Source organism: Scomber japonicus, chromosome 5 (assembly GCF_027409825.1).
Source record: "Scomber japonicus isolate fScoJap1 chromosome 5, fScoJap1.pri, whole genome shotgun sequence".
NCBI lineage: Eukaryota > Metazoa > Chordata > Actinopteri > Scombriformes > Scombridae > Scomber > Scomber japonicus.
In genome coordinates this window covers 21,706,234-21,730,798 of record NC_070582.1, presented here as the reverse complement: position 1 = coordinate 21,730,798, position 24,565 = coordinate 21,706,234, and the positions used below count along the sequence as shown (strand labels likewise).

Here is a 24,565-nt window from a genome sequence, read left to right as displayed (position 1 = left end):
TCATTGTTTTCTCTTCTTCTGTTTGGGTTCTTGCGTTTCCTCTGCATCCTGTGATTCTGTGGTCTGAAAGGATTAGAAGAAGAAACCAACGCTGAAAACAACCTACAGAAATAGATTGTTCAAAATACTGACAGTGCCTTCTAAAATGTTGTACAACCAAAAACTAAATGTTTTCGCTGCGTGCACCTTAAGACGGGAACATTTCAATAGTTACCACAATCTGGATATTGAAGATCAGCTTTATTGATAAATGTGATAAAGGTGGATGTGTAAGTTTAAGACAGTATTATTGGGAAGCTACCAGGTTTAAGATTGGCTCTTACCTCTTGACTGTCATCCTGCTCCTGTAAGGCTGCATCCAGAGTAGCAGCGTTGATGCGGAAATCTCTTGACGTGCTCAACTTCATGTACTGCATCAGATTTACCTAGACAACATTCACACAGATGTTGCTGAAATACTGTACGAGTATTAAAACTGATGACACTGTACAAACATTCAGGGAGCTTATGGCATTTTGCGTGTTTTATACAAGTTTGTGTATTTTGAGAATCCTGATATTGTCAAGTATGTGAAGGCATCCAGGTCACACTTACCTTAGATTTCTTTGACAGTGTGATGAGGTATTTCTCATACTGTTCAATACTGAAGATTAAGTTAGGAATGGCCTTTGTGTCACGCAGAAGTTTTGCCTACCAGGAGAAAACACAAATAGATCCAGATAAACAAATGCAATGTCAAATTTGTTTCAAGCCACGGTTAAAGTGTGTATACATTTGTACTGATATATGTATATGTATATAAATATAAACAGAAAATGTGTATGTATTGTTATAATCAATCACATTAATCAGCAATATTACATAATTATGAGAGAAATGTTCTTACAGAGTTCACTTCACCCCTTTTCTTTTTCTTCTTGTCATCTGCACCTCCTCCACTGAATTCTCCATTCTGTCAGAGAAAACATTTCCAAAACATTAACACTCCCTTCTCAAGGATGAATTGCTTGTGTCAGCTGTAATTTAAAAATCACACTCTGTCAGTCTGAAAACTTGAGCTTTGGCAGGGAAGTTGGATGTACCTGTGCGTATGTGATGAACAGGTAGCACTGCGGTGTTAGGTGGGAGCCAGACAGCTTGACCTGCACAGAGGACACAGGTAACACTAGATTGCATCTCATAAGAAATACTAGAAGATTTAGACCAAAAACTGATCATCCCCCAGACTCACCAGCTTCTCAACACGTGCCGGTAGTGCACCATGCTGGCTGGCACAAACCTGGATGTACTAAAACATGATGTGGAGAAAAGAAATGGTCACACTGGGCAGATTTTTTTTTTAAAAAAAAAAGAAGAAAAAAAGGTTATAAAATTGGATGAGTACGTACATATTTGACCAAGGTGGTGAGGATGGTGTATGTGCGACTCAGCTCTCTCAGCAGTGTAATGGTGCAGGTGCCAGGCAGCAGGGCTGTTTGGACCAGCTCGTTTAAAGCTGTCAAAAGGGTCCCAAGCTGCAGTGTCACTGCTTTCTCCACTGGATCCTGCTGGCCTGCAGTCTGTGTGGCCTCTTCTACACATCCGCAAGAGAACATCACAAAAGTTTTTTTACAGGAGGTGCATACCATCTATTTTCCCCTCTTAACTCGCACCACTAATATGAGCGAGCATGAGTTTAAAAGGTTTCTTACCAGAGCCCGATTTCTCAGAGGCCACCTGACTTTTCTTTCTGGTAATCAGCCAGTCCACTTCATCAAGCACCTTATCGATCTGAGACAGGACCAACAGCTGGGGCAAGAGATTAAAAACACATTCAAGGTGATCTGTGTTAAAACAAGTCAGAAATTTCAGGTAAAAAAACAAACCCAAATAAATGAAAAAACTGCACTCACCGTTGCTGTTGTTGCAGTCTTCATGTTGACTATGGCAAAGTGACACTGTTTTTCAACCTCCACATCCTGACAGTAGAGGAAAGAAAAAAAAGGTGAATGAAAATTTACATCATTTACAACAATTTACACACAGGGCCGCAGGACCTGCTAGTGAATTAGTAATCAAAATTATTAGTCGTGTTGATCATTTCATCATTTTCAAGCTATGATATGCTGCTTGTGACAGTGTTTTACTTGATCAATATCTCCCAGTTGGCTGTGGATGTCTCGGCAGAGTTCCAGGAACAGGCTCACGGGGGTCTTATAGAGAACATGCAGGTTGAAGAGAAGTGATAGCAGCCCCTTACAGAAAGCAGAGTCCTCTGAGAGAGAGAGAGAGGCAGACCTTATTAAACAAACCCACCAAACTTAACAGAAGCTTAATTGGAAATGTCACTCACCAAAACTGGTCTCCTTGCAGATTTTCACAGTCCATGTGATCATCTGAACAAACTATAAGATGAAGACATATTAGCAGAGGTATTTACACTCATTTTTCCAATGAGGTGCATGTTGGAGTGCACCTACCTGTTGGGAAGATGGCTTTAGCTGGCGTGAGAGCACACTCAAAATGCTGACCAACAGCTGAGCCTCTTTGCTGTTAAATTCCTCCTCTCTTCTGTTTAGCTGAGTGAACAGCGCCCTCTGTTGGCAAAGCCAAAGAAAAGTTAGTTATTACTGGAGATACTCAGATGGAAAAAAAACCCTACATACACAGCTGTGTACACAAGCACCTGAAACTGTCTGATGTAAAAGAAGTTGATCTCTGTGACATTTCCATCATCTGGCTCAGCATCGTCCTCGGAGATCTCTGGAGAAAAAACACAAAATGTCAGGTAATTCTCACGACTGTTCAGGTGAGAACATTTAACTCACAGTTTTTATAGTTAAACTGCACATGTCTAACCCATGGTAGAGAGGAGCTGGGCCATCTTGTCTGGGTAGCGCTGCTGGCAGGCTGTGAAGATCCGGAGCAGACCTTCCAGACACAGCAGGGACAGACTGCACCGCTTCTCCTTCTTCCCTGCATCCTCCACCACACTGGGGATGTTGGTGTAGCGCCACATCAGGACACTGTGAAGACCATTAGACACAGATGGATCGCTCATTGGTCAAGCAATGTCCCACAGAACAAAGCAATGGGCACAGTCTAACTAAATGCTGTAATTCAAGCCATTGTTATTCTTACCTCGTCATGTCACAGAGGAAACTGAAAGTCTTGTCTGCGTTCTGTCCATCTGGCCCGTCTGTGTGTCCAGTTTCCTCCAGCTGCTGGATCTTCTGCACAGCCACATTTACTGCATAACGTACAAATTCTCCACTTGAACGCAGCACTGAGAGAGCATCCTCTCTGCTCTGAGTACTGTCTCTGAAAAAAAAGAAAGAATATTTGTTACATTTGACTGTTTTAAACAATCCAGCACAGCTTAATTTAGGTTTTAGTTCTCTAAATACTAGACCACTGCTATGGCTACAACACCTCTCTTGTACCTGTCATTTTAATAAATGCTACACAAAAAGCTACACAGCAGACATAAAAGCGAAAACACTGAAGTGAGAACAATATGTATAAAAATTAATTTTCAGATGCATTTACATTACATTACATTACTGATTTGATTTCATGAATGTAACCTTCATTAGAGTTAACAGCAATCTTTTACTCTAGTGATCATTTACCTGAAGAGCACAGTGAGAAGAGTTGATACAAAGCTCAGAGAGAGTAAACTGCGAGGGGTTTTACTCGAGGGCACTCGACCCTTTCCAGATTTCTCCTTCAGGATCTCAGACAGCTTGTGGTAGTGGGTGAACAGCTCAATTAACTCCTCAAAGTGGCTTTTTCTGGAAATATATAAATGATAAATTCACCACATAAGAACATAAGAGCAGCATAAGAACTTCTTTGTTACACAGTAGCCACAGCATACAAAGTGAGGAGGTTGTTACCTGTAATTGGCTTTGATGAAATTGTACTCCATAAGGACCTCATACACTCCCATCACCAGCACAGCATAGATATTGTTCTTTACCCCAACACTAGATCCCATGGAGAACTCTGCTGACTTGTCCTGATTAACACATAGACAGGATATATCTTAAGGCATTATTGCACTGCTGCTGTTGTAACATTAATAACTAGGAAGACTGGAGTAGCACAACGATGAGGAATACTGACAGCTGGTTATTGCTTTTATACAAGTCTACACTTTCTTTGTATTAATAAATGCTTATTTGCTTAATCTTTTCTGGAACTTCATATTTACCATGTGCACCACACAGTACTTGAAAATATTTACTGAATATTAGTGTGTCAGTAGTAAGAGTGGATGTGATAAAGACATAATGCTAAGAGTCACTTAGATAAATATTTGAAGGCCATACATCCTTAGTTCAGTTTTTTACAATGCATAATGAATCTGTACCAGTTCAAAGTCTTCCAGTTCACTCTTGATCATGCGTCTTGTCATGCTGTCTAGGATTGTCTGGAGTTCAGACTGGTATCCCTCCTCCTCCTCCTCCTCCTCATCATCGCTGTCATCAGCATTGGGATTTGCTGACCGGCGCATGTTTTGAAGCCACAGCAGGCAATGCACAGTACAGCTCAGCAGATGGGCCTGAGATAGAACAAACACTATTTATAGAGGACATTAACACAGTAACATTAACATTATAATATTAATATAAAAGACAGAGTACCAGTGGCTCCTGGAGGTAGACTTGCTCTCCGTGAGCAGTGATGCATGGCTCCAGTTTCACGGGAGGCAGGAGGTCTTGTTCAGGTTCGTAGTATCGCTTTAGCTAAGGATAAAAAAACATGACATAAGGCTCTCCATCATGTATAAAAACATGATAAGCAGATAATTATGCATAACACAGTATGTACTCACTAAACACACATACCTGTGAGAAAAGGGTCTGCATGATGGAGCTTGCCAGTTGGGAATTACGACGGAGAACATCATAGAAACCCTGAAAAAGGCAATGTTTGCTTTCTCAGTATACCACAGTATAACACCTTTAGATTAAAGATTAAACTACTACAAATGTTGAGGGGTTTCCTTTCAAATTTGGTTGTAGTTGAGAGATATGTACGCAAGATGCTAAAGGTTAATGCTTATCAAGACCATCAGTCATAACTGTAATCCCAACTTCAAAACAATTCAAAATCAATTAACAAACATGGCATAGAAAGATGGTTTCTAACCTCATAGAGCATAAGGCGTACATCAGCCTGCTGGCCCAGACAGCGGCGCAGGCTGCTGAGGATTTCCAGACAGAACGCTTCATTGGCAGCAGAGTTGTAACGAGAATGAACATCCACTTGGACCTATTCAGGGACAAAATGTTTATAACTGCACGTTTTCACAAATGCAACCTCTTACAGCACTCGTCTTGCACGTGTATTTGTTAAAAGACTACACATACCTGGCTGGAGGAGACTGCCTGGCTACACTGGCTCGAGGCCAAGCTGCCCAACACTCTGAAGTTCTTCAGCAGCAACAAGAAGCCAGTCACTGCAGATTTCCTTCCATCCAGTTGGCTAGCATAGAGTCATTTTGGGGGGGAAAACATGTCAGAAATGAACTTTACTTGAGCTGTAAAACTGCCTTTTTTGTTAAGCCCATAAAATGAAATAACCAAAGCACATCACATGAACCATATCTTACTCTGTTACATAGAAATATGTGCACGTGTGAATGAGCCAGCAAAGAGTAAAAACGAATGCTGAAACAATATATGTACCTGGAAAACATGGCCTTTCGGAGAACTAGAATCAATGCATCTTTTAAGGACATACTGACTTTGAGCAGGGGCTGGAGATTAAACAGACGAGAAGGATTAAACAAAAGACAGACATTTCTACAGTGAGTTTTTGTGTGTGTGCGTGTGTGTTTAGGTACCTGGACTGCTTTCAGTAAGCCCTGAACAGTGGCCAACGGCAGGTAAGACAGGTGGTCAAATGTCTCTGTCACCTTTGTGGATGACTCCAGGAGGATCATGGGAGCAGAGACCACAATATCAGAGAAAAGATCTGATGATACAGAAACAAAAAAAAAGAAAATCTAGTCTCTAGTTTCACTGATTGGTGACTGTTGCATATTTGAAAGTTGGGACCAATACCTGAAATATCTGTTACCTAAGTAATGGTGGACAGGTGAGGCTGTCTTTGTGACCAGTCGATTCAGAACTTGCTCCAGTATCTCGCCTCGGATAGGCTCGTGCATCTTATTGTGGAAGAAAATACACACAATATACCCATAGTTCATGTCAGATTCATATTTTAGATTGCAATAATTCTACCAACTGAAAATGAAATGTTACCTTGAATCCCTGCAAGAGCACTTGACCTCCCAGTTTACATGCCAGCTGAGTGGGGGTCCTGGCTACAGTAGCGGACCCTTCTGTGGTTTTGCCAAACGGTCCAGGTTTGGGTCCAAATGTATCCATGAGGAAGAAGCCCAGCTGCACCAGCCCCTGGGTCACATGATCCCAACCAAACACACTGCACAGGTGAAGAAATGATGGGAGTTAGATTAACTACAAACATTATGTTTATTTCAGGGGTGGAATGATCATCCATATTAACATTAAAGTACATACATATAGCTGAATAAAAACATGGATGGTCATCACAGGTTTATAATCATCCAAACAAGCATCTGTTTCACAGCACATCACATATAGCACAAATTGATCAATTTCATTGTGAATGACAGAATATCCTTTTTAATTGTTGGTCTTCTTACAGTGACTGTAATATTGTCTTATTTTAAAATGGGCCAAATTGTTTGCATTTAAAAAAAATAAAAAATAAAAATCCAACACACATAATCAAGATTTAAAATAATTTTTCATGTGTCATCACTGTGGATAAATACTTGTAATATACAGTAGACTGTATATCAGGACATGGTCTGTAATAGAACAATAACCGTTACCTGTTCTTCACTGTGTCCAGTATCATCTGAGCGATGCTACTGTGTCCCGGCAGGAGGTCCTGCAGGAACTTTGACCCCTGTTGTAGCTGCTCATCCTTGAAGCTCTTTATGACTGCGCCCTTCAAAAGCTCAAACACCTACAAAAAACAGTGAATGATAGAGAAAATGAGTGAGCAGAACAGAGAAATTGAAATATGACTCAACAGGTAAGAATAGATTTCTTACCTGTTCTTCATAGCGCTGGATACGTGCCACCGAGAGCAACAGGGCGACGCTGAAAGGGCACAAGTCCACATAAGATGTCTGGGGAAAAAATGAAATTCAAGATTTATTACGTACTGTGCCGTAAGCATATTAAACAACCTTCCTAAAAATGCCAATAACAGACAGTTAAAACATAGGCAACCTTGAAGCTTTTAAGGAATTCTCTCCCAAGTTCATGGTCGAGTCTTATAGCAAAGACTATGTGGAGGATAGCAGTGCCCTCTACGTGCCTTAGCTGGTCCTCTGGAATAGACTGAACCTCTAGATCCAGGCTCCTGAGAGAGAGGCAGAGAACAATAATGAATGAATGAAACAGGCAGTGATAATTAAAAGGAATATATGCCACTTGTAATGTCTGAGTCACTCACTCTCCATGTTTCTGCTCCTCTTCCTGGCGAAGGTCCTGCTCCTTAAAATAACTGATGATTCCATCCAGGACCTGTTTCTTACAACCCTAGCAGGCACAATAGGGGCATTTAGATACTGACGAAGAAAGAGAAAGACAGGACCTCTTGTTGCTGCAAATCTCTCTGTCTCTCTCTCTCTCTCACACACACACACAAACACACACACACACCTACCTTTGCTGATAACAACAGCAGCTGGTAAACAAGTGGCGGGATCTCTTGCAGATCTAGTTTGCTAAACATGCGCAGTACTTTCTCCACCAGGAAACGCAGCTCCTCTGATGACAGAGGCACATCTCTAAGATGATGCAGAGACAAAAACCTTCACAATCTTGACCTTGATAACACAGTGGAAGCAATAAATAAGGAAACAACAAGGCTACTGCAATACATTATTGTTACTGCTATTATTATTCAGGAAACAGAACAGCGTCTAAGAGGGTAAGCCAAAGGTTACCTGAACATGGTTGTCAGGTGGATAACACACTGTGGATCCCATCTGCATTTAAAAAGATAAATAGAAACATACTGTGATTTTCTATTTATTAATGATCAATATGAAATGGTTCTGGCTTAACATTTCATCTCAATGAGAGGAGTAAAAGTGCTGTTGTGGATATGCCTGCACATACAAAAAAGAGAGTCCTCACCTGCTTGAGCAGAGGCTGTTGATCAGCTGTTTCTTGTATTCATCACCACTGAGTTCCCCTAAAGTTTTAATATAACAAAATAAGATATATTGTATATAAAATAACAAAGTTACCAAGGCTGGTAATTTACACTTACCTTTGCCATACGACAAGGCTTCACAGGCTGCCAGAGCAGTAAGCACAGTAGGAAATAGCTCCAGGGATTTCCCACTTCCCATTTTTCCCATCTTAATGGCTTCAACAAAAAGAGATGCTAGTTGTGCAAGAGATGGTCCAGACAGTGTGTGAGTCTGTGTAGAACATTCAAAAAGAAAAAAGGGGAATCACACAAACAAATCAGTAGTATCTGTGGCAAACAGGACATATGAACAAAGGAAACTGACAAGAGGACACAATATCTAAACACGTCAATTGTATAAACAGGTCATCTAGAAAAGCATCAGACGTTTTTACCTCCAGCATCAACAGTCCAATGATATCAGCTGCTACTTCAGTCTGGAGGTCACCAGACTCACACAGGGGGATGCAGTGTTGATACAGCAGCAGCCTGCGGTTTGACCCTTCAGTGGAAGTAGATGGAGAGCCTAAAACAAAGGAGCACAGCACTTGCATAATTACGGTGCTTGTAATGCACAGGCTGTCAAATTAAAATGAATGCAGTTCATATTAAACGTTTTACTGATTCTGACTCGAGATCTGACAATGTTAAATTGAACATACTAACAATGTATTCTTACCTTTAAAAATGCCTTTAATCGTGGTACCAACCTTCTTACCCTTTAGTGCACTGTTGGTAATAACAGTAATAAGCTGGAAAGGAGAAAATAAAGAGGAAAGCATTTCATAAGCTATTAGACAAGATCCATCAGACATTGTCAGTATATTTTTATATAAGACAGATATAAGTAACAGTGTTACCTGGTCATCTGTAAGGGAGGACAGGTACTTTTGAAGTTCAACAGTTTGGTCTCCATCTGACAGTGAGACGATTTTATCCACTGCAGTCTTCATGATTAACCTACAAATATAGTTTACAGACAGAACTTGATGGTAAATTATTCTTAACCTGAATTTAGTTAGGTTAGAGACAAGCTTGAGTACTTTAGCTAAATGTTACATTTGACGCACGAATGAAAGATTTACCTCTGCTTATCGGCCGTTTAGCGCTCCTTAATATTACACATCTAATTAATTAGTGCAGTAGTTTGCGAGAAGGTAAAGTCAAACCTCTGTCACCTGTGCTAACGTTTTCATAATATTTAGCAAATTTCCCGCCAGCAAACACTTCCTGTTGAGCGTCACGGATGCCACGTTCGGTCAGATCGTCCCACATTCACAACATTAAATAATCCACCTTGACAACATAAATGTATAGAGAATATTCTCTATACATTAAACAATAATGTAACATATCTTTGGTAATAAATTATTCTTTGATGTGTATTTGTGTTGTGCCAGTCAAAAGACAATATTTAGAAAAACTTTATTTCTACAGACCTGGCAACCTCTGCTAACCCTACATTTGCGAAACTGTCGCACATGCGTACTTGACTCAGTACGGCAGCGATTGTATTAAGGTAGTATTATTGTTATTAACCGTCGTCGTACTGGCAACAGTAAACACCACAACAATTTATATATTATTATAAAAATTTGATTTTATGTGTTAGACATATTTTTATTTGTCCCAAATGGCGGTCCGAAGCGGGAACCGAACCGCACTTACCTGCAGCAAAGTCCAGTCCTATTTTCACCCAATCTAACCTCGCGAGATTTTCACAAATCTAGGGTTACCATAAAGCGCGACTGTGGGTAAGGCTTGTTTATTTACTTTTTGGGGCTCTGATAATTTAGCGGAGTGGAAAGATAGAAAATAATTATGTCTTGGTGTGTGAGTATGTGGTTTATCAATGCTCTTATTTAATAAAATGTTACGGTGGGAAACATGGTGTGCTTTTGGGCTTTACATAACTGACAGAACCAATTTGCTGCCTCCTTTCGACACACCTGTTTGAATTGATTAAGTAAGCCAACGTATTGTGTTTTTGCATTTTTAAACATATGACATCAAACGAAGAATATATGAATTTAATCAACAATATCATTCTTTAAATTTCTTGCTTGGTTCCGATATTCTTTATGGGGCCAGTGGCGCAATGGATAACGCGTCTGACTACGGATCAGAAGATTCTAGGTTCGACTCCTGGCTGGCTCGATCTTTTCTCTCTGTCTATAAACTGCTATCTGTTAGCGAGGTTAATCTTGGTTGTGACAACCAATCGTGATTTCGTCTGTTACCAAAAAATGACCATGTCTTGTATGCTATGGCCGATCAGCGCTCCCATCACTATCAAGATTTCCCCCATCACCGATCAAGAATTGACCAATATGAGTGCCCGGAACAATAATGCGACAACAAAATTGAAAACGATGACGACTGATTACAATTATTTCAATTTTTATCAACATGTCGAAAGTAAGTCAATCCTTTATAGCCAGTTTTTGGGAAACTATTTTCCAATGCAATTTACCAAACTAATAGGCTAGCTACTTAACAGTGAAAAGCAATTCAACTAACAATGATTAAACCATCACCCCGCTTCACTACTCTCAAAAAATTAGCTTGTAAAATTAAAACTACTTTTTTTTTTAAAGTTCAACTACAAATTTCATTTGGGGAAACGATCACAACCTAGACAAGAGTATAGAGAGGATAGAAATAGTTGAGGTGGAATCAGGAAAATGCTACATTTCTGGGGAAATTCAATGGCATTGTGTCATTGTATGGCAAAATAAAATAAAAGACATCATGAGAATATCTGTAGTTTGTAATTAACTACCTAAAACAACTACATAACACCAAGTAATGCTTCTACTAATTACTAATTATTAACTAACTAATTATGTTGATGTAAAGTCGATTTAATGTTAACACACCTAACAAACTAACCTGCCAGTTGATGAAATTGGCGAGCTAAGACATTGAATGAACATTAAGCTACAAACAAGTGTCTCGTACATTACAGTAAAATCATGACTTAATTTTACTATTTCATTATATGTAGCTCTTCATGCTGTTACACAAGTTTATTGTAAATCCACGAATTAAATAGTTTGTAGACTACAAGGTGATCATGACTGAATATAACTGGGGGTAATATAATAAACACAGATGCATTAAGTAATGTTACCAAATGTTTCGTCCAGCTTATCTTTCACAGCTGTATTATTTACATCTGTTTCTGTTTTCTTTATATTTACATTTTTTAATTGTTCCAAACACACATTAACTTCATTGTCAGCTAAATCAGTAATGAATGCCTGGTGGAGGCCTGGGATGAAGAGAAGAGAGAAGGGTAAACAAAGAATACCTTAATAGGCTGAAGCCTAATCTACCAAGCTGTGGATCCCGGTCATTTCCTGATGTCCTCTCCAATCCTGACCACTGGCTCATGGGCCAGGAAGCCAAAGCAACCTCTTAAGCAAAAAGCAGCGAGAGTGACATCACAATTTAGATGCAACTTTGCCTCAGGAGACTGGCTGTTGACTCAACCTTACAGACACAATTGAAGCGACAAAGGTGAAGGGTATCTGCAAAGTAAAGCCGTGGATGCCACCTATGTCCCCAGAGGGAGTGCTGGACAAGGATAGATTCAGCACCAGATCCATTAAACAGAATACACCAGTTTGGTGTGTTTCTTGGGGTATTTGTTTACCTGGTGGGATATATGAAGAGGAACCCCACAGCAGGCAGCAAAGACTCCCAAGACCATGCCACGAAAAAAGCTGTTTCAGGAAGTATATTGAGCTTTTTCCTTCTGGCAGAGTTGTCATCACCATGAAGGAAGAGCAATATGCTTGGAAAACTCCCAAGCACATTTCCACTTCTTCTCTCTGCCCCCTCCTTATTTGAACACATTTTTATTTATTTCTGTTCAATACTCACTATTTTTATCTGTTTGTCATGCTTTCTGTTTGTTTTGTTTTTTTTTAGCTTTGTCCCAGGCACACACAGTCACCCTCACCCACTGGACTGTGTCCATTGAGACAGCCACAGGAACATGCTGATGTCTGGTTGCAGAAGACAGTCCAGTGATTGCAACAGATTCCTGACAGATTGCCAGTGCTGTCACATCGGGCCTGATCCTGCCTGTGACATTTGAACCTGCACCTGTCGTGCCTCCGGCCCCCCAGCACCAGTGGCTGATGTAGGCTTACATCCAGGATGTCATGCAGAGACTGGATGAGATCAAGGGCACCTTCACTTCACTATATGGTCACATCTTAAAGACTGATTCCATGAAGAAGGTGGCCTGAAAGCTTGCAGAACACATATATGGCACCACTATCTTGACAACTAATGTTGGTAATGAGCATGGACAGGTGATCATGCCTGTACTTACAACCAGTGACCAGATTTTGGTCTCTGGCTGATGATTGGATGCCACATCAAATGATACAGAATGGCTGTGGTGGCTCCTCCAGAGGTACTACATGTCTACTGATACTGTTATGGCACCTGAGGAGGATGTTTGAAAAGTAGGAGCAAATGACCATCTGGTCAGACATATGGCACTTCATGTGGAGGTTTGCTGTGGGTTGCTCCACTGACTCTGACCAGATGTCCGCTACCTTCATGAGTTGCCTCAGCCAATACATTTTCTTGTGGGACCAGGATGACCTTTCAGACTTGAAGGAAGGCGAAGTGTGCAGAGCTAGAAGCCGACTGGATACACCCATCCAGGACTGATGGTGCACTTTATCAGCTGAAATCAGCTAGCCCTGCATTGCAGGAGAACCACTCATGGGACTAAGGCACTGAAACTGAAAATATTCTTCAATTTATTGCACTCCAGCACACCACCACCACCATCATCACTATGACCTCAATAATAAACAAAGTAGAATTATCACATTTATGACAATGTCAGCAAAAACTGAAAACATAGGCCTATTAACTTTGTAAATGTAGCTTTTATGGCAGAGCTGTTGAACTGGATTGCATTACATTGCACAGGTGTTCCTAACAAAGTGGCTGGTGAATGTATGTATACAGACTATGTTCCCTATTGACTGCCTCTGTAGGAGGCAAAAGACAAAAATGATGTCTACTAGGCCTATTATACTGTTTATCATAATATTTCACAGATGTTTGTCATGGGCTGGATCCCCTTTATGAACCTGTCGCACACACACCGACTTTTGCAGGAGGGAAAAGAGAGGGAGGGGAGGTTAGTACGCTCTGTACGTGCACAGATGTGACGTCGAAAGAAATGTCTCTGCCCATGCTCACAGGACAGGAGGAGATCAGCCAGTCTACAGCCGGTGGATTTGTTGTAGTGATGTAATGCTGCCTGTTTGGTGACTACGGATGGCTGTTTGTGCCAGGCTCTGCGGAGTGGGTCAGTCGCGGAGGTGCCGGAGGCGACAGCGGCACAACCAGCAGGATCAGGGCAGCGATTCTGACATGGACGAAGAAGAAGAGGAGCGGATCGTGGGCCAGAGGCAAGCAGGCAACGTCGGTGTCTGCGGCGGAGGCCCAGAGAGCGGCGTCGCCACTGCAGGGCCCAGTGACGCTTGTGAATATGGCAGCGGTCGTGTCAACAGAGGAGGCTTTCTGGATCGCACCAACACGGGACCTCCACACCCGCAATCATTATCAGAGCTACCGCCAGAGCTTCTGGTGGAAATAATCTCCTTGCTTCCCGGCACAGCATTACCAAATGTCGCCCTCGTCTGCAAGAAATTCAGACAAATCCTTAACACTGAAACCATCTGGAGGAGGCGCTGCATTGAGGGTAAAAACAGCCATTGCTGGACAGAGTTAATTTAACCGTGAACGGTCAGACTGCCGTAGAAAACACTGAGTCACACAGATGCATGTCAGATGTGTTGGTCAGGCTGTATGAGACTCCATGTGGTTGACAGGTTATGTGTGTCTACGGTAATGTGTTCTCCTTAAAAGCATTCCTATTGATTTTCTATTGATCACCATATGCGTTAAAGCTATGGCCCCTGACACTGCTGTTAGAAAAAAAGACTGTCAGACCAAGGCCCCTCTCTGTTATTGTGCCCATGTCGGCCATTATAGACTCTTGATGCAGGGCTCTGAAGCCTTTCAGTGTTTAGCATTTATTTTAATCATCAATACAACAACAGATACAGTATTGTTATCATAGTAAGATGACAAGAAAGTCATATAATCTATGCAGGCTCAATATGAGACACAAATCATATGTAAATACATGAAGAGACACTTCCTGGTTTTATTATAGCAACCATAAACCTTCTGATGTCCACCCAGGTCACTGTTGAAAGTTGTTCAGTGTGTTCTTGAAACGATGTGTGGGCAATATGGGTAACATTAATGGATATTTTTAAATGCAAGTACATGTTTATAATACTGGTGCAGAAATCATAAGATAAGAGAGGATTTCAAAGTGGGAGAAGGACGTCCCTGGGGGGCTTCAAACAGTTTCTGGAATGGCTCAGTGAATGGAGATGAAAAAATATCAGAAGGAGATCAGATAGAATAGCTTGTCAGAGACTAATAAATGCCTTCAGACAGACATTTGTATGTATTTGGTGTGGTCTGAAGTAGGTCAAACAGCAATATCAGGCTATCCCGGCTCAATATTGAGTGTCTATGGGATCAAATGACATACTCATAATTCCATAGACATCCAGGAATTGAGTGAAACTACACTACTAAACTAAGGGGGGGGGGGTGTCTTTTTCAAAGCTTTGTCTTAAGGGGAACCCTACACACACAAACACTTCATTTGATTATTTGCTTACTTCAGTGTCCAACACATAAAATACAGGTCTAATCTGTAACAATAGAATATGTGTCTCATGATCGAAAATGTGAAAGGACAAGAAAAATTATTTATGAAATGCCTCTTTCTCAAAGTAAATGACATATGGTTTTGTCATAGTTAGTTAAAGGAATAACATGTTATAAACTATATGGTAAAATCTCACTAGACAAATATCATCTCACACATATTATCATATCACCAACCCTACTTGAAATACTTTTTTACACAACATTTGACAATTCCAGTTTATCCAGTTCAAGTATATTCTGCTTTTACCATTTTCACATTGTTATAAGTTGAATTATGAATGGATGTTTCTTGTCAGTCAGGAAAAACATGCAACATAAAGATAAAGGTCAAGGCTCTTAAAAATACTCTGATTATGTTTGATGCTTTATAAACAAAATGTTTAACGGATTAATCCAACAATTATAATTGATAGGTAAATATTGAGTTTCAAAACATAAAGGGTTAACTAGGAGGAACATTAACAGAATCATGGGGTGAGGGAGCAGCAAACTGAATGTGAAATGATAATAGCCTAAGGAATGCTGTGTACTGAAAAGTTACACAACAACCAGTTTACCAGGTGTTTACATAAGAATCCACTTGTGTGAAGTAGAACAATTAGATGTCATGCCTCAGGCCAGCTGTGTTTTTAAGAAATCTTATCAATCATTGTAAATCAGATGTGATCAGGTCACGTCTCTGCTGTGGTGTCAATGCTATTCAAATTTACAGTTCAGCCGTTCGCTCTTTACTAAGAGTTTGATCTGGCTTTAACCACTGTTTTAATTTCACTGAAGATCTGCCATAATGTGCAACACAGACAGTTCACATTATGAGTATGGATACGATTGATTTCAGTGTTTAAAAGCCTGACACAATTATTTTTGCATGCCCAGCCTTAATAAATGGCATTGAATGTTTATCCTTCTCCTGTTTAACTTTTCTCTGTGCAGAGTTTGGCATGCAGCAGGATCTTAGGAAGATGGAGGTGGGAGGAGTATGTAGCCGGGACCTCTATGTGAAACGTGAGTTCCCTTGTTATTAAATGATTGTGCCCTCATGTTTTTTTTTAACTGTGTTGATGTGTGTGAGGTAGAACTCCTGAACTTCATGGAAAACATTCCTGGCAAAACCTTTTTTGATAAGAATGGAGTTTCTTTTTCATGTAATTGTACCACTTAGTTTTTTTTAACATAGGCTCTAGGGCAGCAAGTAACAATTATTTTCAAAATTGGATTATCGATTAATTGTTTGGTCTATAAAATGTCAAATTGGTGAAAATTGCAAAACTCTGTTTCCCTAAGCCTTGATTTGCAAAATCAAATAACTTGTTTTGTCTCAACCATAAGTCTATAACCTGAAGTTTACTGTCATAAAGGACTAAAAAATACCTAAAAGTGTTCACATTTAAGATGCTTGAACCAGAGAATTTTGAAAGAGAAAAATATGGCTCGTAATGATTATCAAAATAAACTTGATAAACTTTCTGTCGATCAGTTTATTGCCTTATCATTGCAGCTCTCGTAGGATCCTCTGTTTGTGTCTCATTTATGTATCAACAAAGATCTAGAGCTTAAACCAGCTGCCACAAAGCACACTGTGCAAAGCGATGGCACCTGTTGGGTCTTTGAATAGATTATTTTGGCACATTACTGCATTCATTAAGAGTGCTGCATTGGACTGAGCTCACCGTAGTCCATGGGTGCTCTACACATGCCTGTGTTGTGCCTGTCCAGGAGTCAACCCACGGGTGAAGTCTGGGCGCTTTATGAAGCTCCTTCCGGACTACGAGCACATGGACTATAGAGACGTGTACACACACTGTATGTACATGGGCCTCAGTATGGATGACTAAAGCATGAGGGCTGTGTGTTGTAAGCAAACAGTCGCAGCAGTGTTATGCATCCTGTGTGAACTGCAAATGTGTTAATAATCCTCCTCAGCACTGTTTGCTTTGATATAAGGTGTGTGAGTTGGGAAGCTGGATAATTCAGTGTGCTGTGTGTGTTGTTGAGAAACTTGGCTAACTGGAACAGAGTAGGGATGTGCATGAGATTGCACTGCCATTTTTTCAGGGTCGACTAGTAGTCGGTGGGTATAACCGACGACTAATCAAATATTCGCTGCATGCCAACATTCAAAAGAGCTTAATAGATAATGCGTCAAAAATAACCTTCAATGTTCATAACAAACAACAAGCTTTAACTGCGCAAACTTGTATGAATTAACATGATACTCAGCCTTCATTTTTAAACGGAAACATCAATTACATTTTTTTTTCTACAGGCTTACGGGCCCCTAAAAATATAACAGCCCAGATTTTTTTCTCCCCGTCATAAACAACGCTGAGTTGTTTATGACGCTTTACAATAAGGTTAGCAATGAGAGACAACGTTAGCTTGCTCTCTGAGACTTTTGTCACACTTTTGAGGAGCTGTTCCAAATGTTGACGCACTAGTTGGTGATTAGCATCAGGTCCGTCTCCCTCTGTAAACCGTCACAGCAGACAGCAGCTTTTTGTCCATGTGGAACCACCGTAGCTCAACTCTGCTCCACATATTTCACACCTGACATGACTTTATTTTCTGTAAGTTTTTCTACGCTCGACTTTTGTGTGGCTTTGTTTACCAGTCAGCTAGCTAGCAGGCTAACTTACTACCGAGTGAAAGTAGCCAAGGGCAGGAATAAAAACTACTTCAAAATAAGGTGGAGGTGGTTTACAAAAACTTAAACATACCCCTAGTGGCTGAAAGTGAGAATTGCTCTGCAGTAGTTGTTAATGAATCCCTCATAGTAGACTACACAGCTCAACTCTTGATTAAGGTTTTTCAGTGAAAGAAAACACAACCACAGCATAAAGGTCGACTTCAGACCCCACAAACGATTATTTGATTATTCAGTTTTAATGAAACATCCCTAGAACAGAGTCACTTTACACTTTCTTCCCTTTGGGTTTGCATCTCAGGGGGTTTTCACGCCTATAGTTCGATTATTTGGTGTAGCGTACTGACTTTGGTATGGTTTCACACACGCATTTTTCTAAACAAACCAAAATACTTAAAGACTACTCCTCATTGGTCACTTAAATAAATAAATAAATCACTGGACACAGTCTAGTTTTGCTGCAAGCCAAATTTCAGACAGAATATATATAAATATATAATATAAATATCAGGGCCGTCAGGGTTAAGGTGTTAATTGCGATGTAAGGGCCGAGCATAACCTGTTATTTCATGTATTTTTCAATCGCATTAATCTCTCCTCATTGACTCACTCATTGTCACAGATTGCTGTTATAATGGAGCTGTGTAAACTATGCACAGTGCTCAGCATGTGTTCATATGCTGCTGTTATATTCCTGCACTGTCTGCACATTGTCGGACTTTCTTTGTCGGAGGATTTTGATATGAGCAGTCAGCCAGGGAGGTACGGAGCGGTGCACACACCAAAAGAAAAAAAAAAGAAGGGTTTTCTATCACTTATTTGCATGCGTCATGTTGTCACGTCACTGAGGTTGAAGCAAGTAACGAGCCTGTTTTGACAATATAAGGAGTACACATATTTGTGTTAAAATGTAGGGAGGAAAAGTAAACACTCAAGTAAAGTACAGATACCTGGAAAAGGTACATAGTATGTTACTTCCCACCTCTGCTCATTTTTTTGCAAATATTACAGAATGAAAACGAGGTGCAGCTGTGACTGGAAAATAATCTGATGATGTTGAAGCCGCCGAAAACGCATTGCATCTCACTTCAGGAAGAAATATAAATGAAATATAACATATATGGAATGAAATGTATAATTTTATCCACAGTTCAGTGCCCCCATACCCATAATTCATTACAAGTAGATCGTTTTTACCTATTTGTTTCAGGTTGCTCTCTCACCACCGGAACCGCACCAGATTTCAACAGTTGGTGCGGATCAAGACCACCTATTTTTGAGGTCTCGGACCGGTTAATTTGGTGCGGACCTGAGTGCGATTGTTGCACTCTGACCAACGCAAATTAACTGAAACCAACAAACTATGGTTCGATAAAAGCAAACTAAATGCTGTTGGTGTGAAAACGCCCTCAGACCCCATCCTGACAACAACAACAATTTAAGTGTGTGGGTTTTAACGTCTCCTTGTGTATGTAACCGTGCACAGTGCAGCTGTCTGTTAAGCATGAGTGTAGTACTGCTGATACAGATTAGTATGATGTGATATTCTGCTCTTGTGTTGCAGTGCTTCATCCATACAGACATATCTTGGGGCTATGGCAGCCTGACATAGGCCCTTATGGTGGATTGCTCAACGTTGTGGTAAGCACAAATGTCAAGATAATTTGGATAAAAATGAGGAACAGTGACTGCAATTTTATGTTTCTTTTTTGCACGAAGGTACAATAAATAAAGAAATGTGACGTGGCTGAATCTGCAAAAGCTTTGGCAGGAAACAAATTATAATTTTATGACTGCTAAATGACTAAACATATTTTTCATTCAGGTGGATGGCCTCTTCATTATTGGCTGGATGTATTTGCCGCCTCATGACCCCCGTGTGGAGGATCCAATGAGAAGGCGGCCGCTCTTCCGCATCCACATGTGGGAGAGCAACAAGGCCACTGTGGAATGTATGTACGGACACAAGGGCCCCCACAAAGGAGACATACAGGTGAGGCCTTACACAGAACTTTTGAATAAGAGACAAGACTACAGATTCTACTTTAATTGGAGGTTAATAGCTTATAAAAGTAGGCCATCCTCTAAAATGTGTCATATTCTGTTATTTTTAGACCGTAAAGAAGGATGAATTCTCAACAAAATGTAATCAGACTGATCATCACCGCATGCCAGGAGGCAGACAGGAGGTTGGTCAAATCAGAGAAATCTGTTACTACCTGAAACCTGTGGATGACCTTTTTAATTGTGTCATTATCTTGCTTGTCTAGGTTTTTAAAGCCTGTGTACTTTGATAATGTCAGCCGTTATCAGCTTTGTGTGTGTGTGTGTGTGTGCGCGTGTGTGTGTGTGTGTAGGAGTTCAGGACATGGTTGGAGGAAGAATGGGGCCGGACGCTGGAAGAAATCTTCCATGAGCACATGCAGGAGCTCATCTTAATGAAGTTCATTTATACTAGTCAATATGAGTGAGTGTCTTCCTTACATGCACTTTCTCTGAGGCTCAAATGAAAAGTTTTAATAGGTTTTATTTTGAAGGGTGGTTCTGCTTTCTCTTAAGAATGAATGTGTAACCTAGACTTAGAACCCTAACTCTCTCTCTCAATTGCTTTTTTTTTTTTTTTACAGTAACTGTTTGACATACCGACGGATCTACCTGCCTCCGACAATGCCCACTGACCTGCTGCAGCCAGGCCTCTTTAAAGGAACCTATGGCAGTCACGGTTTGGAGATTGTCATGTTCAGTTTCCACGGTACTTCTGCAAGAGCCACCAAGCTCACTGTAAGTCCCTTTTTTGGCATTAGTGCATGCTTATTATCTGCAGCTTTGGCAAAATATATGAACTAATTGGAATGACTAATTTGAATATCGATTTGCAACACAAAGGCGTCTTTAGCTGATTACAACTGTATGAATTTTGATTTTCTGCTAAATGACCACTATGCCATCCTTCTCCTCTCCAACAACAAACTGTTCAGCCAAAATGTTACCTTCCAAGACAGCTGGATTCACAATATCACACGAGAATTCATCTTGTCAAGCTTATGTGCTTGTGTCTAATCAGTGTCCTTTGAGGATTCTCAAGATCACATGAACATAGCTGCCTTGAAAGGTGAGACGGTAATAGACAGATGGTTCATACAGTCACCTGCCAAGTATTTTTTGAAAGTGCCTGCCCTTTTTTAAAACTGTTGATGGTTCTATGTAACAAATCATCTGGCACATCAGGTTAATTATGGTGCATAACAGTCGAAAGATAGAAAGTAAGAGAAAACATACTGATACTGCAAAAGTGATATCACTCTATTAATAAAATTTACAATTAAAATGTGAAATATTGCAAATATAGTCAAATATGTTTTAAACGATAGATATTGACATGTGTCAGATAATGCCATTTTTATATTAATATAATATGTAGTGTGCGTGGGTGGGATAGAGTCTGTGTCAGTTTGGGGTCCTGGGCTTAGCAGATGGGAAAAAGCTGTTCTTGTGGTATGAGGTTTTCGTCTTGATAGCTGCAGTCTCTTGCCAAAGGGGAGTGTTTGGGGGAAAAAAAATCAGGCTCTCCCACACGTCATGTGCCTTTTAAATGGAATATTCTCACATTTTTGACTTTGAAGTTGCAACTTTAACCCATTTTACCCTTCTCTGCAGGGAGACCCCAATGTTCCTGCTGGGCAGCTCACTCTGGATGTTGACCTGAGTCGGCCTTTGGTCCTTCCAGACTTGGAGCACCAGCGCAACATAGAGGAGCTGTCACGGCTGGTATTAGGAGTACATGAGGAAGTGCAGAGGGAGGCTGAGCAGCAGGCCAAAGACTCTCCTGCCACAGCAAGAAGCACTGCAGAAGCGGCTTGTGACGGTGCCAGTGGAGCAGAAGACATGGAGGCAGACCATGGTGCCTGCTCAGACAGCTGCCAACCAGGTCCCAGCAGCAGCACCCATCCTCCTGAAGCCCAGCCCTTCACTCTGCCCCTAGGGGTTATGGCTCGCAATGAAGTTTACCCTCGCACTTGCAGGAAATGGTAAGGAAGAACTCGGAGCTAAATGACATGTACAATGCATAAGTCCCATCATGAAGAATATGAATTGCTGCTCCCTTTCCCCAAGTAACAGTGTCATTAAACACAGTGTGCCTATTGCTATTGGGCTGGTACAAGTTCCTTCCAATCTCAAGTGAATGCTCGTATGTGTGTTGAAAGTTGGCTGAATAACATTGTCTTGAACTTTGAATTCATTTTTGAATTAATTTAGATAGCAAAAATTGCTTCTATCAATTAAATGGGCATGATACAAAATAGACGCACAGTGCATATTCTCTGATGACAGTCGTGATAGATAAAGTTATACAGCAATTATGAGATGTTATTCATTATTAAAGCAAAATATTGTGGCCATAACTATTACCTGTTCTATGTGAGATTCATACTCATCCATCAAAATATTCACTGACTGAAAAAATTGATCTCCCTCCATTTCAGCTTCTATGGGACAGGCCTCATCGCTGGTCATGGCTTTACAAGTCCAGAGCGCACCCCAGGGCTCTTTGTGCTGTTTGATGAGGACCGCTTTGGTTTCATCTGGCTAGAGTTGAAGTCTTTCAGTCTGTACAGCCGCCTGACGGACAACCTAGCCCACGCTCATGCCCCAAACATGGAGCGATTTGAGGCAATGCTGCGCAACATGCAGTCCTGGACATCCTGATGCACCAAGCTTTAAGTCTCTTTTCTTCCCACAATGAAATGCATACTAACATGCATTATACACAAATCACCTCTGACCTTCCCTTACCATGTTACTATCATGCTAGCTCATGACATTAACTTTCCAGGTATCTTACACGTTTCACAAACATGGGGTTTTATTGTCTGATAAAGCTAGTTATGTCACCCTGACCCAGCACACTTGCGCTCCCGTTCCCCCCTACATGCACTTTGAAAGGCCTCCTGAGTCACCGTTTATCACCTCACCCCAGTATGAACTTAAACCTCTAGTGCAGCATGATAACGGGTCACATGAAAGTTATTTATTTATTTATTTATTTACCCCCCCCCCCCCCTTTACCCCCTAATGAGAAAAGGAATGATATTACAAACCACTTAATATGGATCAAACTTTATGTGCCTCTGATTCTAAAACCATGTCTGTACTTGGTAGTGCTTGAAGAAGATAAAGGCGTCCAATGTATTCCGCTCCATAGTATTATACTGATTTCAGTGCCCAACATGTTGAAACTGCATGCTGCGTTTTAATTTAGGTCTAATCACGTCACACTCATAACCATTTCTGAACATAATGAGTTTTTATGATTATTATTATTGCTTTAGGGACATAAGAATTAAAAAAAAAAAAAAGACAGCATCTCAGGTGTATTTCTCTTTGCCACAAATGAGTGAAAAATGTGACAAAACTATTTATGTTTTAGAAATGTGTGAAATCAAATTAGTTTTATTAATTTGTCCAATAGAAATGCTGAGTGGGAAGTTTTCTAACCATTGACAAGTAAGCATTTGCTGTCTTATCAAACACTGTAGCTATCAGCCAGTTTGGGGCAGACTGATATGTTTTTGCTCTTTGAACTTAAGCGATATCTCTTTCAGTGATATGCTTTGGCTCATGATCGTGCATCTGATATACTTTTAATGTCACCTGACATCATATTATATAAGTTGGAAAGATGTATTGCAATAGAATAATATAGCCTTTACATAAGCTGGATTTACTCAAAGTATCAAAATTGTACAGTTTATGTGCTTGTATAATAATGGTCTGAAACAAAAACTTCTCTTACCTTTTGAAATGTATTGCATTTGTTGTTTGTTTAACTGGCTGACATAATGTTTGCCTGGCTTTATACCTGCAAAGCTATTCCCTCCAGTTTTCCAATTTATTTAAATATTGAGACCAGGCTAGCTGAACATTATACAAACTAACAGCTCAAAGTGCATCTCAAAGTACCAAGTATGTTTCTGTATGTCTCCTTCTGGCCTGATGGTGATGCCCAGTAGCTTTCCTACTCCAAGTGCACTTTTCTGGGCAGTTAAGTCAATCATTCAAAACCACTGGCCAGCACTTTTATATCAGACTGCAGCTTTACTAACGTGCAAAAAAAACAAAACAACAACAACCCAAAAATGTCTGCTTAAAGCATCATCAACTTAACTTTTTCATATTTTATTGATTTCTCCTGAAACCTGGGTATATTTCATTTTACATTCTCCTGTCTGTAAGCCCTCTGTAACCAGCTAGATGAATTATTTGCCTTTGTAAAAAGTGTTGCTTTGTACTACTTTCAATGCCATAGGCCTGATTTTGTGGAAAACAAAGTTTGACCTATTGAACTGCTCACATCGGACTTCAGGGAGCTTTTCAGCTTAAGCGCTCTTCTCAGTAATAAAAAAAACAAAAAACTGAAAAGAACTTTTTTTGTAATTTGTTTTATCTACTGTGATTTGTTAGGGATTCACATTGCTGTAATGTAAGCATCATTTAAAAGGATATATCCCCTCTATTGCAGTTTTTACTTCAGTGTTGAGGAAGAATTTTGATTATAAATGGTAAATGGTCTGCACTCATATAGCAGCTTTTTAGTTTTCCAACCACTCGAGGTGCTTTACACTACATATAATATATTATAATTATAAACACATATGTTCAAACTCAAACTCTCAATTTAAGTTTATTTGAAACACAATCAAGACATACATATTACACCTGAAACAGTGTGTCGAGTTAATAGTTATTGGTCTGTAAATACCGAAACATCACATCAACTAGTGTCCCGAAATACTTCTGATCAACACACAATCATTTTTCTGTACAACATACAGCATTAACAGGTCATCAATAGTCTTTCTATTTTCATTAGCTGCCAAA

The 24,565-nt window shown here is 40.3% G+C and overlaps 2 protein-coding genes and 1 non-coding gene across 5 annotated transcripts; 2 read left to right on the top strand and 1 right to left on the bottom strand.

Annotated features, from left to right (window-relative positions):
- fanci (FA complementation group I) lies at positions 1-9,203 on the bottom strand. The gene is made up of 37 exons (XM_053319092.1): positions 9,111-9,203; positions 8,930-9,002; positions 8,646-8,776; positions 8,329-8,482; positions 8,193-8,250; positions 8,000-8,041; positions 7,717-7,840; positions 7,504-7,589; positions 7,269-7,410; positions 7,097-7,174; positions 6,872-7,008; positions 6,255-6,435; positions 6,070-6,157; positions 5,834-5,964; positions 5,676-5,746; positions 5,358-5,472; positions 5,137-5,259; positions 4,833-4,901; positions 4,629-4,730; positions 4,355-4,546; positions 3,879-4,000; positions 3,612-3,773; positions 3,121-3,300; positions 2,839-3,005; positions 2,666-2,742; positions 2,460-2,576; positions 2,333-2,384; positions 2,127-2,254; positions 1,893-1,958; positions 1,692-1,788; positions 1,389-1,573; positions 1,232-1,288; positions 1,083-1,142; positions 887-952; positions 595-690; positions 324-425; positions 1-63 (listed from the first exon to the last, which is right to left on the bottom strand). Exons 1-37 carry the CDS (start codon positions 9,201-9,203, stop codon positions 1-3), a joined length of 3,987 nt encoding a protein of 1,328 aa, XP_053175067.1.
- Positions 9,204-10,334: 1,131 nt separating this feature from the next.
- On the top strand, positions 10,335-10,407 carry trnar-acg (transfer RNA arginine (anticodon ACG)). Its single transcript has one exon. It is a non-coding gene; the product is annotated as a tRNA-Arg (tRNA).
- A 3,086-nt stretch (positions 10,408-13,493) lies between these two features.
- Positions 13,494-24,096, top strand: fbxo31 (F-box protein 31). 3 transcript variants are annotated; one of them, XM_053319264.1, is made up of 10 exons: positions 13,564-13,990; positions 15,976-16,047; positions 16,759-16,845; positions 19,251-19,327; positions 19,512-19,679; positions 19,801-19,875; positions 20,044-20,153; positions 20,314-20,467; positions 21,344-21,714; positions 22,171-24,096. In XM_053319264.1, the coding sequence occupies exons 1-10, from the start codon at positions 13,564-13,566 to the stop codon at positions 22,391-22,393; spliced, it is 1,764 nt and encodes a 587-aa protein (XP_053175239.1). In that variant the 3' UTR covers positions 22,394-24,096. The 3 variants fall into 3 exon arrangements, with proteins under 3 accessions (XP_053175237.1, XP_053175239.1, XP_053175238.1); XM_053319262.1 differs by lacking the exon at positions 16,759-16,845 and having other exon boundaries at positions 13,494-13,990; XM_053319263.1 differs by lacking the exons at positions 13,564-13,990; positions 15,976-16,047; positions 16,759-16,845 and adding an exon at positions 19,015-19,128.
- The last annotated feature ends 469 nt before the right edge of the window (positions 24,097-24,565 follow it).

Coding starts and splice junctions, on each gene's coding strand:
- fanci (XM_053319092.1), bottom strand. CDS start 9,203: ATGAAGACTGCAGTGGATAAAATCGTCTCACTGTCAGATGGAGACCAA. Junction 8,251..8,328: donor AGCCTTGTCGTATGGCAAAG/GTAAGTGTAAAT, acceptor TTAAAACTTTAG/GGGAACTCAGTGGTGATGAA. Junction 7,590..7,716: donor TGCTGTTGTTATCAGCAAAG/GTAGGTGTGTGT, acceptor TGTGCCTGCTAG/GGTTGTAAGAAACAGGTCCT.
- fbxo31 (XM_053319264.1), top strand. CDS start 13,564: ATGGCTGTTTGTGCCAGGCTCTGCGGAGTGGGTCAGTCGCGGAGGTGC. Junction 13,991..15,975: donor GAGGAGGCGCTGCATTGAGG/GTAAAAACAGCC, acceptor TTCTCTGTGCAG/AGTTTGGCATGCAGCAGGAT. Junction 19,876..20,043: donor TGCCAGGAGGCAGACAGGAG/GTTGGTCAAATC, acceptor GTGTGTGTGTAG/GAGTTCAGGACATGGTTGGA.